Source organism: Rhamphochromis longiceps, linkage group LG11, assembly GCF_057381845.1.
Source record: "Rhamphochromis longiceps isolate RC_006_pf linkage group LG11, R_longiceps_female_GT1.1, whole genome shotgun sequence".
Taxonomy (NCBI): Eukaryota; Metazoa; Chordata; class Actinopteri; order Cichliformes; family Cichlidae; genus Rhamphochromis; species Rhamphochromis longiceps.
Window position 1 is genome coordinate 25,153,414 of NC_140567.1, and position 19,682 is coordinate 25,173,095.

Below are 19,682 nucleotides of genomic sequence, written 5' to 3' on the forward strand. Positions count from 1 at the left end.
GGGCCAATCAGAAACCATGGCTCACAGGTCAGGTTTAAATGCTCCTAAAGTTGAAAAATGCAAGCCTTCAGAGCCGGGAATTAGGTGAGTCTAAGAACAGCAAGGGCAAACCTGTCACGTGGCATCAGCTACAGCAAAGCTTCAGCGACAGCAGAGATACTTGGAGGCAGTGGCAAGGAATACAAACCATCACAGACTACAAGCCCACTCTACAGACCGTGGTGACACAATCCCCAGACAGTGTGTGGAGATCCCTCCACCATCATTACTGAACCCAAGAAGTCATCTATCTCCTGCTTTAAGGACTACCGTCCTGTCAAACTCACCTCCATCATTATTAAGTTAAGTGCTTTGAACGGTTAGTCATGCATCAAATCAAATTATTGCTTTCCCCCAACCTGGATCCATTTCAGTTCGCATACCGGTCAAAACGCTCAACCGATGATGGAATTTCAACTGCCCCTCACTCAGCCCTCACACATCTGAACACTAGAGACTCATATGTCAGAGTGCTGTTCATAGACTTCAGTTCAGCATTCAACACCATCATTCCCCAGCAACTCATTCACAAACTGGATCTGCTGGGGATCAGCACCTTGCTGTATAACGGGCTGCTAGATTTCTTGACAGGAAGACAGCAGACAGTACGGGTCAACAGCAACACCTCCAGCCCAAGAACACGGAATACGGGGGCTACCCAAGGATGTGTGTTGAGCTCCCTTCTCTTCACTCTGCTGACCCACGACGAGATCTACTACAGGGGTGAAGTTAACCATCTGCCAGAGTGGTACAGCAACAACAACCTGTCCCTGAATGTGGAGAAGACCAACAGTGACTCTACTTCCTCTGCAAACTGAGAAGCACAAGAGATTCAACCCCCATTATGAGCACCTTTTACAGAGGCACAGTTGAGAGTATCCTCACCAGCTGCATCACTGGTGTGGTATGACTCCTGCATTGGGTTCTGCAGGAAAAAATGACAACGGGTAGTGAGAGCAGCCGAGAGCATTGTGGGGACCTCTCTTGCCTCCCTCCCCAGGAGATCTACTGCACCTGCCTCATCTGGAAGGTCGTCTCCATTACAGGTGACTCCACTCATCCCTTCAACAGCGTCTTCAGTTTGCTGCCATCAGGAAGGATACTGAAGAGCCTCCGGGGCAGAACCAGCAGACTGAGAGACAGCTTCGTCCATCGGGCTGTCAGGATGCTGACCATCTCTGGATCGAGAAGGGGGGCCCAAGGGTACATCTTTCGCCATCCTACAATGCTGTGATTGTAGCCATTCCCCACTTTCTGTGAATGGTACTCATGGCCATTGATCAATAGGCTTTGATTAGTTGTCATTGATCAATGGTCATAAGAATTTGCATACTAACAATCATGGAATTAACCCCCCGGCACATTGTTCATTCAGTGGCGCTAGTTTCCTTCACTATGCAAATGTACTGTTTATATGGTTGGGGAAACCTACAGTCAGCTGAGACTGAAGAAGTCACTTGGATGAGTGACGAAACGTTTCTCCAACTGAAAATGTCCAGATGAACAGAATCAACCTTTTGGGATTTACTTACCTGGATGATTAAGCACGCATCAAGACGTTATTTTATTAAACATTTTAAAATGTTAGCAGCACAAACAAACATTTTTGCAGCACAAACCAGCACAAACGTTTGACATCCATTTTGTTTGATTCCATTAATATGGGGGGGCTGGTTGACCTCTAGAAATTTTTGTTAATATCTTTAAAATAATAACGGCACAAACAAAAATTTCTGCAGCACAAACCAGCACAAACGTAGCACAAACGTTTGATACCACTTTTGTTGGATTTGGGTAATGTGGGGGGGCTGGTTGACCTTTACATTTTCATTAATATCTTTAAAACAGAAGCAGCACAAACGCTAATTTTACCTGCACAAACCAGCACAAACGTAGCACTAAAAAAGTAGACCATTTTGGCCCGTTTTGGAGCAGTCTGGGGGGATGGTGACCTTTGAATGACCTATAAAATAAAGTTTAATATCTCGGAAACCGTAGCAGCACAAACGCTAATTTTACCTGCACAAATCTGCACAAACGTAGCACTAACCGCTCCGCCTATTTGCCTTTACGTTTCAAGTGGGTGGGGGGTCAGCTTCACTCTGCTCACACACCCATATTTTGCTCCACTGCCGTTTATTTCACACCTCAAACATTTAGTAAACAATTAAGCAAATACAAGTAATCTGCAATAAATTACAGGTAGTAATAAAATAAACTACTAACTCTTACGCTGCGTCGCACCTACACGGGTATTTTTGAAAACGCAGCTGTTTCGTCCACACGTAAACGGCGTTTCGAATCACCGAAAACGGAGATTTTTTAAACTCCTTTTTTGCCTTTATGTGTGGACGAGGAATACAGAGTTGGTCACGCAATGTCAAAGGTATGTGCCTTTTTCACGTCACGCTGTGCACACGTTATTTTTTACATGAGATGAATTGCAGAATGGCAGATAGAGACAAAATACTGTTAATCTGACTATCTTCAGGTTTTACACATCTTACATATACACACGCAGTTACTGTCCCTCCATTTAGAAAGGCAGAGGCGTCAGGGTGTGATTATTTTATGTGTAGTTTTTATTTTTTTTTCATGTGTAATAATATTCAACATTGCTATCAATACATTTGTCAAAAAATGCCTCTCTGTGCAAAATGGGTTTAAAAACATAAACAACTGTGGGATACTGTTTGTCCTGATTAACATGAGAGCCCAGCGCTGCTCCCATGAAGGGAAAACCAATTCTGCAGGGGAGACCTACCTCGGCACTTGTGCAGGTGAAACCAAAGGGAAGATATCCTTCACCATATTTTCTAGTCTTTGGCTTAGAATGAAGTTGGTTTGGAAACATATTCAGCGATGCTTCATTTCCTGCTTTGTGTTTGTGGGCGCCCCGTGCTAGCGGTTTCCAAGCATTTTGTTTGTCCAAGCATTTTGTGGGGCCCGCCCCGCCCCACACTTTGGGAAGGTCTGACCTAACGGAAGCCAAAGCCAACAAAATTGTGCAAACTCCACGCAGAAAGGTGCCGGTCGGTGGATTCAAACTCAGGACTTTCCTGTTGTTAGGCAACAGTGCTAACAACTACATCATCATACACTCCATGCTTAAAAAATAGGAATACTATGATTGCAAAGCTTCATACAGAATTTTCATTATGTTTTATATCTCTGACAGGTTAAACCACAATAAATACTAGTTGGTTTCATAACCGCAGTGATTTGCCTGTTGTTTAAAATCCCGTGTGATCTTGTGATATCGCGAGTCCAGGCAACTAACCACTCTTGCTAGCACTTATCGCTTCATCTCAACAAGAATACGTTTAACGAGTGTTAAGTTGTTGAATTTAATGGAGATTGCATATGTTTTAATTACATTCACCACAGAAACATAAAATAATTTCTGTTCAAATTACAAGTCAGACTCTTGTAAATGTGATGACTACCCAATTTCACTTTTGGAGTGCAGGGGGCAGGACTTAATAAATGAACGCTAGTGGAATAATGTGTTAAGCAGGTATTTGTTCCACGAATTTGTTTAATTTGGAACAAATCTAATTGTGTTTACTGACTCTAGCTGGAAGTGGCCACAGCTAAAGGGACATGAATCCACCCCTGAACAAGTAGTACATGGAGATGTGCTCGATGAAGAGAGGCCCGGATGTTCAGATGGAGACTCATCACGCAGAGCAGAGACAGGCGCGCACACACTGGCTTGACATTATTCTTTATTTGTTCATCTATCCACTTTTCTTTGGTAACACTGGTAGTTACATTAAATATGTAATTTATAATTTATTTAAATAAAGAAACATTTCTTAAATGGGTAATAGGACATTACAGTGTACAACAGGTGTATGCATTTTTAATGAAGATTTATTAAAGTTATTAACTTTAAAAACATATTTTTATATAATTTTATCTTTTTTTCCCATGTATTTTCATTTATAACTTGTTTATACGGCTGATACAAATGACTAAATGTGCTTACAGGAAAGCATTGCGTGACTCATTCATTATACACAAACCTTTTTTTACTGCCTTGCATCTGCATTTATAGTTCACCTCCTCTCTGTATTTGAAATAAATTAATTACATACAAAGCAATCTTAACTCATAACTAATTAATTTACTAAGCAAAAGATAAAAGAAAAGCAGAAAACTCCAAATATTATGTGTCAGACTAACATCATACCACCTTCTGTACAGCGGTGCTGTTCAGAGAATATATACATATATGTCAGCTTATCAGTGAGAAATATAGAAAATGGATTTCTCCATACTGTAGAAAATTTTAGAAAGGTTGGGGCACCAGTAGTGTCACCTAGAACATTTCACATGAAACACATCTGAAATACCACGAACACTGGAGTGTTTGAGGTTTGTAGTTTTGAGGACCTCCGAGAAGGTGATGAAAACGAAGGAAGTACGTTTTTTTCTTTTTTCTGTTTTAAATTTAAAGTAGATTGTGAATCAACAGGAAATCGCTTAAAAAACTAAATATAGATGCTGAAGCTATTTCACCAAGGTATAGAATTGAACCTACGTTTTGCACATGGAAAAGAAGCGCAAAGCAAAACTGTACCATAAGAAACAATCAGCAGTATAACCTATAAAACAAAATATGCTGACCTACTCCAAATGGACTATTACATTTGTTCTATCTAGATTTCCTTTCCTTATGAAAAAAGTGTTGCCGGTGAACACATCACATACCTCATTTTTGAGCACCTTTAAACTCATGCATGTTTCTACACAGGAAGACATACAGCAGACAGCTGTCATGTGGACACCACCTCCATCACACCTCTATTATTATACAAGGCAAAAACTTTATTAATCTCGAGGGACTCATTGCAATAAGAATAGAAACATTAGCAGAAAAAGAAAAACTGTGTGGTGTCAGCAGAAATATATACAAAACACAACAAAATGAAGCTCAACCATCAAAGAGCTACGATCAGAATCTACAGATAATCCCAACAGCATAAAATATAAACATTAATGTGAATGTGCGTAGAAAGTGGCACAGTGTTAATAATAAAAGTAAAAAGGCCTGTAAAGGGAACAGTATTGTATTTTCTATATTCATTCTGCCTGTAGGCAATTGGACATGCATAATTTGGCTTGTCATTTAATATTACACTAATATATGTTGCTGTGGAACTAGGCAGCTCATGCTCTCCTTCAAGATATAATGCATTTTGGGGTCAACTTGAAATAAAGGCAGATGTGGAATGTACATGTGAGGTCAGAGGTCAAATGTGACATGATATTTTGACGCAAACTATAATGCGATATTCGGAATTCCCGTATACCAGGACCATAGTTTACTAAATGTTGGCAATAAAAAAAAAAGGTTTTGAAGGTTAAAGGCATTTTATCACAGTTTGACCTCATTTCACTTTTGAAGAAGAGGTCAGAGGTCCAAAGTAACGTTATATTTAGAATCCCCGTATATCATTCCCATTATGCCTATGTGATGTCACTAGTTGGAAATATCTCTATATAGTATTTGTATCGATTTGTAACCATATTTATCAGTTTTTAGAAAACACATCTTTTATCTTAAACCTTTTCAGTGCATCTGTCCTATTTTTTTTTTTTTGGGGGGGGGGGGGGGCCTCTAGCATAACTAAGCAATTTAAGAAGACTTTTACTAGTTCAGATGCACAGGAGAAGAATGAAACTCACTAACAGTCTAAAGCAGTTGCCTAAAATGACAAATGGAATGAGCTGTTTTTTGATGGAGACCACCAGTAAAATTGAGTCAGATATTTTTCCAGTAGTACTCTTTCTTTATGAGTGTGTGCTTAGAAAAGTCTATTTAAAATTTTCACTTCAGGAAGATCGACAACTGAAATGCAAATGCTTTGGTGAAATGACTGTATGATGGCTTTGATATTGCGTATGTAAATGAAATATAGTCTTGAATATATACTTTTCTTTCAAATCTAGAGATAAATCAAGATTCTCCAATTACAACCTGGAAAGAAACTAAAAAAAGACACTGATTAAGACAAAGTGAGACATTTGCTGTATTTGGATATCCAGTGGAAATGATGTCGTAAGGACAAAAAAACAAGCAAAAAAAACCCTGATAAAGACTTTGAGTTGATATGTGTTGAACTGTTTTGCTTGCTGAATTCCTCCAAGAATTAAGTTGGAAAAGCTTTAGAACCCTTTTAAAAAAAATTTGATTGATGAACAACAAGGACAAAAGTGTTTAGGTACATCAAGATAAATCACTTTGGGCTAAAAAGAGTCATTGCAGAAATGCTGTGTTTCATATGTCAATATGTTACTTGGCCACCAGCCAAGTGTGTAGTAACCACGCGTTGCCCATCTGGGTATTCCCATGTTTTGACATAGGTAGGGTAGTACATTCCTGTGGAAAACTTCAGATCTTCCAACATAGACTGGTATCCTGCTGACATGGAATTCCAAACCGCCTTTGCAGTGCACTCCAAATCTACACTCCTTTGTACAGGTGCAATGGGTAAGGATGACCAGTCAGAGTGACAATAAATGGGCTTTATAGCATTCCCCACAGTGCCAAATCACAACAGCAGTCGCCTCAAGGTGCTTTATATTGTAAGGTAGACCCTACAATAATGCATACAGAGAAAAACCCAACAATCATATGACCAAAGCAAAGCAAGCACTTTGGCAACAGTGGGAAGGAAAAACTCCCTTTTAACAGGAAGAAACCTCCGGCAGAACCAGGTTTAGGGAGGGGCGGGGCCATCTGCCACGCCCAGTTGTTGTGGGAGGAGGAAGACAGGACAAAAGGCACGCTGTGGACGAGAGCCAGAGATACTAACAATAGTTTATAGAAAGCAGTTGATAGAAATTGAACGATCCAACTTATTCCTCATGTCCAAACATTTAAAGACAGCATAGAGGAAAACAAAACTCCAACTGAGGGGAATGAAAGTGAGAAAGAAAAGCATTTTCTGTCCACCTTAGTATTAAACTTAAATGTGCTTCTTTTTCTTTTTCCTCTTCTTTTTGCTTGTCCCTTTAGGGGTCACCACAGCATAGCATCCGTCTCAAACTTGCTCTGTTCTTAACTTCTTCCTTCTCTGTCACACCAACACTCTGCACGTCCTTACTCTTGATATTTTCGCAGGTTTGAATTGGCTAAGATTTTATGTCAGATGCTCTTTCTCATACAACTTAAGTGGGGACAGGACATGAAGGTAACTGGGTTTTGAAAGAAGTCCTGTTACGTTCAACTAAACTACTTAAAGACTACAAGAACCCACTTGAAAAAGGTAAGTGTCAACATATCAATAGTTAGCAAACTCATCCATTACCTGGTCTAAAGCTGAGTTTAAACAGAATAAAAGAAATAAAATGTGCTTAAATATGATAAAAAAAGAAGGAGGCATTCAAATCTAAAATGAAGGGTAAAGCGTCACTTTCAAACAAACGATCTGCTCATCTGTTTTTTCAAATAAAGAGTTAGAATAGTTACTCTGGCTATTTATTCCTCATGAGGTGTCGCAGTTTATATGGAAAATGATTAGGCTTTAAGGCTTTGACGTGTAAATGTTAGTCAGTTTTAGCTGCCTGCTAGAGAACAGAGTGTGGGGGAAACAGGAAGACAGGAAGATATAACCAGGTAAGGAAACAATGACACAGAATCAGTAGCGTGAGTAAAACGACACACACACACACACACAGAGAGAGAGAGTAGAAAGAGTGAGGCACATCTTGAGGAAGTTAGCAAAACAACAGAAGTAGAACAAAAGGCACATCATACTGAAGGTAAAAATAATTGTTTTCTTTCTTTCTTTCTTTCTTTCTTTCTTTCTTTCTTTCTTTTACAATTATCGTTTTATTGTAATAGTCTTTATTTGTGATACTAACTTGGTAGTTGCGTTAGCTTTTATAGATTTTGATCCTTGTCCTTTTCGCAGTGGTGTTTGTAGACGATTGGCAGCTTTACATCTGTCCACAGAATGGGATTGGTGCAATACTCTGTGGCCCTCCTGATGTTATCCACACAGTTGGTGCTCAGCTTTCCCACAGTAAGACTTTGTAACCCATTCGCCTTAATTACTGCATACACTTTTATCAAATAAGACAAATAGTTGACATGAGTGAATGTGGCATGGATGATGAGTTAATGAGGACTTTTTCATTTTAGTGATTAATATCTATCTGTGTTGACAGCCAAAGAACACCTACAACATTGGTGGGAGAGAGTGTAAATATTGTCCTGCAGGTAGGAAATGTGTGATAACTTGATGTGAGCTTCTATTAATATTTTTAAAATTCTGCTGTCTGCTTGTCAGTTTAAACTTACTCAGAATTATTATTAAAAATGAATCTCTATTTTGTACAGTGGTGTGAAGTATGTTTTTTTCTGTCTATGCATTGTTTTTTTTTCTGCATTGATGAAAAATGACGCAGACTGAGCTTGTGCAGTATGACCACATCCTTCATTAATATGCATTCTGAGTGTGCAGGCTGTCTGCTCACACTGCTTGTCGTCAAGTTGTTTGCATTGGTTTCTTTCTGTTCTTACAGGTATGTATCAGAGTGATTGTACAACATGTGAACACTGTCCTGCTGGAAGTTACACAACTGACTTGAACTATGAAGATGAATGCCATCGCTGCTTTGGAGACTGCAACCCTAGTAAAGAAACTATGAGTCATTTCTACCTTTAATGATTTCATCAGGATCGTGCTATACCCGTGATCTCTGGTTTTCTATAAAGAGCTGATAAACCATTAATAGTAACTCCACATGTACTGAGATGAATAGTCTCTAAAATAATCTCTATTTCACTCTTTCTCAGAGTTTCATCTTAAAGTGGTTCAGAACTGCACCAGTACGTCTGATATGAAATGTGACTGCGAGGATGGTTTTAGATGCATCAGGTGGGCCCATGACAAAAAGAACTGCTTGTCTTGTGAGAAGATGCCAGACCCAACCCCAACCAGTAAGTACCGAGAAGAACACTTTGAATTCTCATGTCAGATAAGCTCAAACCAACAGTGGGCCTTATGGCAAACAAAACAACTTCTAAAGCTGAGAAAATGACCAGTGTCAAAGCAAACAACTTTACCGCAGCCATTAAAAAACAAAAGAAAAAAAATAGCTGACAGGATATGTAAACTTAGCTCTGGCTCCCGTTATTATCAGATCATTCTGAGAACAGGTTCCTCTCAAGTTGCCATGAATATGCAAAACTTGTCTAATATGAACAGGTTTGAAAATATTCCTGGAAATCTTTATGCTCTCTAAAAAATGCAATGCCATCAAGCTGACATGAAAGTGTCACAAAGGACACTTTTCTATGTTCTAAGTATATTTTATGAAGAACCAGCAGAAAATAATCATTCTAATCTGCAGCACTCCAACGCTCTGCACAGATTGGTAGATCATAGTTTTGCCTGCTTCTTGATTTATTCAAATTGCTTCCATAGCCTTGTCTTCTAAAAAAACCAAACAACCCAAAACCCTAACTAGCTGTATAATACTTGATCATTCTTGCAGAGTGCCAAACAGCAGGGCTGTGTTTGGCCCCGACAAAATGCAAGCGAGTTATTAAAAATAAATAGTGACATATTTTTAAACATGTCACTGCTGACCAAGTAGTATTTCTGGCACACCCACCACTGCAGAGCACGGTGTCACACTGCACACTGTACAGAGTAAATTTGATGGTCAAAGATGCAGCACATTTTAAATCAAAATTGTAGAATTTCAGTTTTACTTCAAAGAGGTTTCAAAAATTGTGTGTGTGTGTGTGTGTGTGTGTGTGTGTGTGTGTGTGTGTGTGTGTGTGTGTGTGTTTAGAGTTTACAGCCTGTTATCCAAGTAACAGAACAATTGACAGGCTAAGTCTGCTTCGTCGTTATTTCATGACAAATGAAAACAAACATGATATCCAGTCCAGTTCACCACCAACACCAAAATGCCTGAAAGACCACAGAACACAACTGAAGTACATGATGTATTATTTCCCTGATTAAGAAAAGCCCTTCAAAACATCTAACCAAGTCAAGAACACGCTTAAGAAGGCGGGCATATCATTATCAGCGGCTACAATCGAGACACGCCTTACCTCAAGAACAAGAAAGTCAAATTAGACTTTGCACAGCTGTGAAAAAAATCTTTGGACCAATGAAACCAAAATGAATCCGTACTAGAATCTTGAAAAAAGAAAAGCAGCTCATGATCTGAAGCATATGACATGATCTGTCAAACACGATGGGTTCAGTGTTTGGCATGAGCGTCTATGTTTGCCGGTCAAGCTAGGGCTGGTATTTATTAATCATGTGATGAAGTATACAGTGCTATACTGTCTGCTCAGATTCAGTCAAATGCTGCAAAACTGATTGGACTTCACTGCACAGCGCAGTTTCACTTAATTGTCAGGTCAGTCACCTGATGTCAGCCTAGAAGAACCTGCTTTTCACTTATTAAACACAAAACTGAATGCAGCAAACCCACAAACAAGCAGGAGCTGAAGGAGGCTGCAGTAAAGGCTTACCCGAGCATCTTAAAGGAGGAAACACAGGATTTGGTGATGTCCATGACTTCTAGACTTAGTCATTTTTCATCCAAGTATTAAAAACAGTTCTTATATTTAATGTTAGTTCTTTAGTTTGTTCAGTTAATTTTGAAACTCTGAACAGGGGGACTGAAAATGTCTGTATTTTTTTTAAAACCCCTGTGGGAAAAAACCCTGAAAGGCTGCCCTTCAGTCACGTCATGTTTGATTTAAAATCCACTGTTGTGGTGTGCAGATGCAAAACTGCAAAAACTGTTTCACTGTCCAACAAAATATCAAACTAACTGTGTAAAAGAGGATGGATCTGAAAAATGAAGCCAGTGTAGAAGTGGCTTAAATGTGGATTCTTTGTAACAGCCAGCAGGGGGCGACTCCCCTACAAGTAATAAACAAACGGGGTTAAACTAAAATGAATTTGTTTTCCCAGTGCACCCAGGTTATCAAGTTCTGAGGAACAGTTTTTGTTTGTCAGTGTGTGTGTGTGTGTGTGTGTGTGTGTGTGTGTGTGTGTGTGTCTGTCTGTGTGTGGTGTGGTGGTGTTGGTGGGGGGATTTCACGTTCTTAATGATAAAGGTAAAACAATGACAGGAAATAGGGAGAGAGAAAAACTGGAACTGTATGCAACAAATCCAACCTAGGACAATACAGTTCATGACCAGCGCCTTCACCCCTGTGCCAGCAGGACAGCCCAGGGGTCGCCTTTTACCCTTGTTTAATATGAAGTGGAAAAATGTACTTATCCACATTGTAAAGTAACTCAGGCAGGTCTGTGAGACTGTGTTTGAGGTTTTTTCTTCCTCTGAAGTCTGAAACCAATCCTGTGATGGTTTATTCTCTAGAAGCAGCAGCTACAGAGATCTCAGTCAGAGATAAACACACGCCTTTCTCAGTTTCCTCCGGACATACCAGCACTTCTCCCAAACCCTGCCAATCTCCAGGGTAAGCCTCAAATTTCCTTTGATACAGTAAATACTGAATACTTCACTGAATCTCTGTGTTACATGAAGCTGTCACAGATTTTGATACAAGTATTGTAGACTACCCTCATCACATGGGGAGGGGAGGGGGGGGGGGGGGGTCACACATTTGAAATACTTAACATTTTATTCCTTCACACAGGTGTCACCCAACGAAAGAGCCGAATCCCACGCCAGGTGAGACTTTATGACTGTGTATGTGGATGAAAGGGAGTGTTTGGAGAGTATTTACTGTTTTCATTTGAGCGGAAACTGAAAAGTTATGGGAGGTTATGTCAGTTAGAGCTGGTCCACCACATTATTTTAATTCATGCTCCTCCGAGGACTTTGTTGAGTACCAAAATGCCACCAGTGCCCTTTGCAAGACCTATTAGGTCCTACATAATTCAGCGAGGATGTTCACGGTGCCCTTGAGATAAACTGTATTTTTCATTATCACATTGGTTCTCCAGCTTTTTCTAATGTGCTTAGTTCACATGTTGGAAAAAGTTCATGCCATACAGAATGAACCGTAATTAAGCGTTAAGAATAAAAAGGTGAAGTTTAGTAAAATGTGTAGTAAATAAACTTGTTTTATGGTCTTTGATTGTTGAGCTGAATTCAATTCAATTCAATTTCAATTCAATTTTATTTATATAGCGCCAAATCACAACATAAGTCGCGTCAAGGCGCTTCATAGATACAGAGAAAAACCCAACAATCATATGACCCCCTATGAGCAAGCACTTTGGCAACAGTGGGAAGGAAAAACTCCCTTTTAACAGGAAGAAACCTCCGGCAGAACCAGGCTCAGGGAGGAGCGGCCATCTGCTGCGACCGGTTGGGGTGAGAGAAGGAAGACAGGATAAAGACATGCTGTGAAAGAGAGACAGAGGTTAATAACAGATATGATTCAATGCAGAGAGGTCTGTTAATACATAGTGAGTGAGAAAGGTGACTGGAAAGGAAAAACTCAATGCATCATGGGAATCCCCCGGCAGCCTATTGCAGCATAACTAAGGGAGGATTCAGGGTCACCTGGTCCAGCCCTAACTATATGCTTTAGCAAAAAGGAAAGTTTTAAGCCTAATCTTGAAAGTAGAGATAGTGTCTATCTCCCGAATCCAAACTGGAAGCTGGTTCCACAGAAGAGGGGCCTGAAAACTGAAGGCTCTGCCTCCCATTCTACTTTTAAATACTCTAGGAACTACAAGTAGGCCTGCAGAGCGAGAGCGAAGTGCTCTAATAGGGTGATACGGTACTACAAGGTCATTAAGATAAGATGGGGCCTGATTATTTAAGACCTTGTATGTGAGGAGCAGGATTTTGAATTCAATTCTGGATCTAACAGGAAGCCAATGAAGGGAAGCCAAAACAGGAGAAATATGCTCTCTCTTTCTGGTCCCTGTCAGGACTCTTGCTGCAGCATTTTGGATTAGCTGAAGGCTTTTCAGTGAGTTTTTTGGACATCCTGATAATAATGAATTACAGTAGGCAGCTAAACTTCTTTTAAGGTTCTTGTAGATGTTTCAGCTCTCAGTTTCCTTCAACTTCAGTGCTTAAAACATGGATGACTCAGACCCCCACATTGACGTTTATTTAAAAATATTTTCACCTGGTTGTCCATGTTCCAGCTGCAGTGTCACTGTGGCTTGTCAGCAGGGACTACCCCACAGTTTGAGAACCAACGCTCTAGTGTGATCATCAGGTGAAACTGCTACTTAGTCAAAATACCTTTATCATCAAATATCTACTGAACCGATACCATAATAAGAGCTGCAGTGTCATGAGTATTTTAGCATTTAGCTAAAGCCTGACTCTACCAAAGTGCAGCCTCACCAAACCACTAGTGACTGAAACTGTAAAAGCCACATTTGCACTGCAGGAACTTTCCCCAAGTCCAAGGACCCTTTGGAGAAACTCACATTACCAACACAGGGTCTGAAACAAAGAGGCAACAGACAAGTCTGTTTCATTAGTTGTACATTTATAAAATAAATTTTTATTGCAGAATGTGGCAGCAATAGAATAATAACACTACTGGTGTACTGTCAGTTGTCTATAAGGCTTTTTTATGCAGTTCTGTGCATCACTGGATACAAACTCTCCTGGGAAAGCTTACTCGTACAACCAAACAGAAGGATGATAGCACTCTTGTTTTCTCTGGTAGCTACTAGCAGCATATCTTTGAAACAATAGGTGTTACTCTAACAGGGAAGAGATAACTGTGTCCTATTGTCTGATAAAGGGCAAAAGGTCCGAGGGAGATTGATAGAAAGTGAAGGTTAGACGGAAACACAGGAGCGAACAACATTCACTTACTGGAGAGCTCCGGAAATCAGCTCTGAAAACAAAACAATGGGCTGTTTTAAAATGGGAAGTGGTCCAGACGAGGGTGGGGGCAGAAATGGTGTCTAAGTTGTCTATTGCCAGTTATGAACAATTCGAACTGCAGTTTTTGGCACTTTAAGTTGGGTTAATCTCGGGCCTGGAAATGCCAGAGTAAACTTGCTGAACCTAATTCTCAACAGCTCAAAAAGTGTCTCATGCTCTATTAAAGTTTGCTAGTTTTTCTTTACTCTTCAACATAAGTCAGTTTCATATTTTAATCAGGAGGCGTTTAGAACAATTTGATTTAAAAATATATTGTAGGGTGAATTCTTGACTTTTTGAATTTGGGTAAATGAACCTTATCCCCACTATGGAGATCAGATCTGCTCCTTGACTGCCATCCTACGGGGATTCGCACTCTCTTCAATATTATTGTTATACCATACACAAAAGTGTCAGAGCGGGTAAGAAAACAGGATTGTCTCAAAGTATGCAAATTAACTTATTGTGAGTAAGCTACAGGATAACGGGACTACCCAGTGCTCCACTGAATTAACCCTTTGAGGTCCACACCAAGAAAAAAGCAATGGAAATTGTTTTTGTTTGCATTTCTTATTGATTTCGGTGAGCAATAACCACAATCATTTTTTTTTCAATAGACCCTGTAGTTTTTAAAATATTGATCTCCACCAAATGGTTGAGATGTCACTTGGTAAAAGTATGAAATGTCATGCAAATACAAGTACATTAGATAATACAGTTGAAAAAATCAAATAAAGGGCCAAATTATGATTAAATTAATAACAAAACTATCCAGGGCATTGGATACAGTTTATTTCTAGTAGCATGCCAGTGAACATTGCTGTTTTCATTCCATCAAAGGAAAGTATTATATCAAACAACAAAATACATAGTTTTTTAATCTGCAAATGGGAGTAATGTACTACAGCACAAAATACTCACATTCAGGCCACTTCTGATTGAATACTAGTGTGCAAAATCATTTTTGTTTTTAAAAAATAAAAACAGTGCAAATCAAGTACATCTGCTTGTGGTTTCGGTCGTTGGGTGTAGCATTGATTCTGTGGTCTGGAAGAGCTGAATCATGGTTGTCCAACTCTAGATGCTGGCTTGTTAACTTGGTTCAGACACAGCCAGGTGGAAACCTTTTGAGAGCCATCGGTTTCTGGTCCAGTAGGGCACAGTCCCTCTTGTAGACCAGGTATTCAAGTCAAGAATGTATCCGAACAGTGGACTATGCCATCACCATAACTTGTAACTTATAACTTGTCTTATACAGGTGTAATAGCATATCAGGGCGATCGTGCCTCAAGAGTTGGCAGTTCGTCTTGTAATCAGAAGGTTGCCGGTTCGAGCCCCAGCTTGGACAGTCTTGGTCGTTGTGTCCTTGGGCAAGACACCTACCCCCTGCTGGTGTTGACCAGAGGGGCCAATGGTGCGATATGGCAGCCTCGCTTCTGTCAGTCTGCCCCAGGGCAGCTGTGGCTACAACTGTAGCTGCCTCCACCAGTGAGTGAATGTGAGAGTGAATGAATAGTGGAATTGTAAAGTGCTTTGAGGGTCTCGAAAAGCGCTATATAAATCCAATCCATTATTATTATTATTATTATTATTATTATTATTATTATTATTATTATTATTATTATTATTATTATCAGAAAGCTTAATTCCTCCCATATGCTAATTATATACAGGGATGAGTGATGGGCATGGAATGGTGATCTTTGCATTGGACTCTTTGCTCCACCGATGAAAGAGGCATGAACCCACAGGCATTGTTTAGAAGGTTGACACATTTCTTGTCAAACCATTTTATTGCAATCAGACCTTCATCAGACCTGTAATAACAGGCTCCATGGCCCTTCTTCATCAGGTCTTTGTCTGCCATCAGGGGAGCTCCACCGGTCATACAGTACCAATGCACCTGACACCCAAGGAGGTGTGCAAGTTCTGGACCAAGGTGAAACTCGTGAAGAGCTGAGGCTCTTTTATGGGTTTGCATAGTGTTTTTTTTTTTTTACAACCCTGGTCCTTAGAGGGAGCTTCTGCTCCTTTTCACTGAGGGGAGCATTGAAGAATGTAGAGCCCCTTTGATACAGCAGCAAGTTGTGGATGATGCCAGATGAACTTGCTTGGCAGAACAATTTAAAGCCCCACTCATCTGGTTTGTTGGCAATATACTGGTGGAGAGTGCCAGCCCTGTTGGCTTCTTATGAAACCATGACCTCAAACACACTGTGGTTGAAGGTGGATGGTATCACGAGTATCATGCCACAGGACCATGTGATTTTTAGCCATATAATTGTTTAGCGTCCATATAGTAGCCCAATTGTTCAACATGAAATTATAATTTTGACAACTTAGTAATATTAATTTACCAGCTACTCTAATTTGGTTAAAAGGTAATCAGTTGTGATATGTGTGATTTCCAAGTGTTATTCTTGATTTTTACAATTTTACTAATATTAACTCAGAAAGTTACAAAAATGATTTACTGAGGAAATTATTTCACCATATTCTTGCTGTGCTAACACTTACTGTGATTTATCAATAGCAATGAATAAACAAAATGGATCTAGTGGTCTGATTCTATGGCAAATAATCAATTTTAATAACATTTAGGTTATGTTATGTTAGCACCATAAAGGGTGCGAATGCTAACTGTTTGGTTGACCACTTTAAAAAAAAAAAAAAAAATTAAACATTTAATTTCACGTTTTTAATGCTGTCAAGTGACCTACATCTGTTTAGTAAGTCCTCTAACACTATCATATATCAAAAAATTATATCTTAGTTGAATCAAAAACACTCAAAATATGGTGGATGTTTTTTTGTTTCTGACCTTCTGGTTGGGAGAGGTATAAGAAGAGCCAACAGTTTCCATTCACAGTGTCTTCTGGTGGATTTTTTTGGCATTACAGATGTAAACCAATTGGTAGAAAAGACTCAACAAGGTAGGTCAATTTCAGTGAAAGTTAGATATAGGGCCCGAAAATGTGTACCAATTGGTTGAGCAGAACGCTAAAGGGTTAAGACAAAAGATGATCACTAATTTTATAAAATGCTCTAATGCACAAGTGGTCATATTGAATGCGTTCAGTTTTATAAATATCTTGGGACATCTGTTGACCCCAAACTGAACTTTGTGTGTGGAGTTTGCATGTCCACCCCCTGCCTGTGTGGGTCTTTTCTAAATTCATTGTAGGTGTGAATGTGAGTGTGAGTGGTTGTCCTCTCTCTGTGTTAGCCTTGCAAGACACTGTCAACCTGTCCAGGGTGTACGTGGTCTCTTACCCTGTGACAGCTGGGTTCACCCCCACCCTGAATCAGATAACCAGAAATAAATGGATGGATGGGATTTACTGAGTCTGTTTTGTCCTCTTGGTTACTGTCATGGTTTGGATATTTATCTGTGAAGAACAAAAACTCACTCTGATTCGTTAGCCACAAATGAACCCAGGATCCCTGTTGGCTACAAGACAGTTACTGTATAGCGATTGACAGGTTTTATTTTTTGTTTTGACGACATGCACTTTTTGTATTTTGACTTTCAGTTTCCATGTAGATAAAGGCCTCTGGTCCCAAAGTACAGAACAACAGTGCTTAAAAGCAGCTTTGTTCCAGCAGCCGTCACTCAGATGAACAAGCAGCTTTGTTATTCTACATTTATCCATCCAGCAATCGCTGTAGACCATGCCAACTACCGTAGCATGTGAGGCGGTGTACACCAAGCACAGGTTGCCAATTTGTTGCAAGGCTAATGCAGAGAGGGACAAAAAAAAGCATTCACACTCAGATTCACACCTATAGCCACCCTCAGTGTGTGCATGTTTTTTGGACTGTGGGAGGAAGCCGGAGTCAACCCACAAAGACACGGAGCAAACTCTACACAGAAAGGCCCCGGCCAGACGGTGGATTCAAACCCAGAACCTTTTGTCGTGAGGCAAAAGTGCTAATCGGGAATTTATTATTATTTTTCTTGTCTATCGTCCATTTTGAAAATGTGCATGTGAGGATGGATGACTTCCCTGCTGCACACTGAATCTACTTATGGGTACAGACAAAGCACTTTGATCCTGAACTCCACGGTCGAGGAGCCCAGGTTTCAAAAAGAAAACAGGGAAAATCCCGATAATCCTGGCTGGATTTTATAAAATGATTTTTAAATATTGAAAGAGTATCATTTAGGAAATTAAATACAGCTTTTTGACACTGCACATAAGTGTCATGTTCATGCAGCCAACAGTGTTAATCTAATTAATCATCTATGGAAAGAACTGGACTGAACTCTCAGCTGGGAGAAAGATAAGCAATCAAAAGCAACATTTTGCTTCTGTTAAATATAGAATGAAAAACTCTCTCTAGATTTTTATGTACAAAGCTGCTAACGCTTTTATGTGTTACACTGCAAAAGAGAGATTTCAGGCACAGCACTAATCATCCTTTTATTTCTCCTATAGGTCATGTCAACCATTACCTGGCAGCTATTTTCATTCCAGTGGGTGTCCTTGCAACTTTGGCCCTTCTCACCTTGTTCTGTGTCTGTCGTCCAAGAGATGAGACATATATAAGGCAAAGTAAGATGTTTACGTCCAGGAAGTGCTCATTTTCTGTCGCCTCTGTCAAACTCTGTGATTGAATCAGTTCTGAGAAACAATAAACGTTCAACAAGATCAGTGTGGAAATTACTGTGAATTTAGGGTTATCATGCCCTTTGCTGATATGCTCTTCACTGCTTTTGCTAAGTCATGTTGAGTCACCACTCATGAAATGTGAAAACACACCAGTTTCCTATTACTCATTATTCAATCTACTGTTTTTTCAGCTATTGCAAAGCTCTGGAATGAGGTACAAGTCTAATGAACTCTCATGTGTTTACATAGATTACATCCTTTTTCCTTTGTTTGCGCCAAATTCATGGTTGTGTTCTCCTGTAGGAAGGGCGAGGTGCTTCTCACAAGTCAAGGGAGCCAACTCATCAGTTCCCCAGAGACTCATTCAGTACAAAGCAGCAGCCCTCAACACCTTCAGCAGCCAATCTTGGTACAGCTGAGTAAAATGAAGACTTCTTATGTGAAATGCTTGACTCACTCGAGAAAAAATATGCTAGAAACAAAAAGATGCAGCTGTGATACCGTTATGAGTCCGAGTTGCACTTAGCTGTCCTGTTCTGTAGATTATAGGTTAATGTATCTCTGTAGCTTGCTAAAAACATCCTTTGATGCATTCTCTGCTCTTGTTTTCTCCCTGTAGGTCCAGTCCATGTGCACAATCCAGGCACAGTCATCTTTAGCTTGCTCAGTCAATTTACGGGTCAAGTCGGGCCAACGACCGAATGCGGGAAGACAGCTGAGAGAGCGAGGAGAGAGGAAGAGGATGAGAGAAACTGTCCAGTGTTTCATCCTGCATCTTCTCCCAGCATTCATCTCTCTGAGGAGGAGAGGAGTGGAGAGAATGACACCATTTTCTTCCCTTCCCAGGAGCAGGGGAAAGACTCCCACATGTCGAAAGAGGAGATCCTATGATGCATCTCAAAAAATTCAGAAGACTTGGATACAACAAACTTTGAAACCACAGATGAGTATGGATCATATTCGTCTTTCCTCAGCAAGCTGCGGATGCACTGACTTTGTTTCTGCAGCTTCTGGAAAACACTCACCTCAGAAATGTATTAAATCTCGGAAGAACAGCTGCAAAGTGGTCTTCTTTGTAAGTTATGATTTACGAACTCTTGTATATACTTTTAATAAGCTTCTTTGGCTCAGTGCAAAGAATGCCATCCAAGGTGTAGAAAGCTTTGT

The 19,682-nt window shown here is 39.9% G+C and overlaps 1 protein-coding gene across 1 annotated transcript; it reads left to right on the top strand.

Moving 5' to 3' along the window:
- Positions 1-7,710: 7,710 nt before the first annotated feature.
- On the top strand, positions 7,711-19,600 carry LOC146659274 (uncharacterized). Its single transcript, XM_085423259.1, has 11 exons — positions 7,711-7,812; positions 7,965-8,075; positions 8,221-8,272; positions 8,578-8,688; positions 8,852-8,995; positions 11,413-11,512; positions 11,693-11,727; positions 18,342-18,458; positions 18,707-18,729; positions 18,819-18,924; positions 19,135-19,600. The coding sequence occupies exons 2-11, from the start codon at positions 8,007-8,009 to the stop codon at positions 19,404-19,406; spliced, it is 1,029 nt and encodes a 342-aa protein (XP_085279385.1). The 5' UTR covers positions 7,711-7,812; positions 7,965-8,006; the 3' UTR covers positions 19,407-19,600.
- Positions 19,601-19,682: the final 82 nt, after the last annotated feature.

Bases quoted from the DNA above. Each gene is read 5' to 3' on its own strand.
- LOC146659274 (XM_085423259.1), top strand. From the start codon at position 8,007: ATGGGATTGGTGCAATACTCTGTGGCCCTCCTGATGTTATCCACACAG. The intron at 18,459-18,706 runs GTAAGATGTTTA...CTGTTTTTTCAG, and splicing joins TGAGACATATATAAGGCAAA to CTATTGCAAAGCTCTGGAAT. The intron at 18,925-19,134 runs GTACAGCTGAGT...TTCTCCCTGTAG, and splicing joins ACCTTCAGCAGCCAATCTTG to GTCCAGTCCATGTGCACAAT.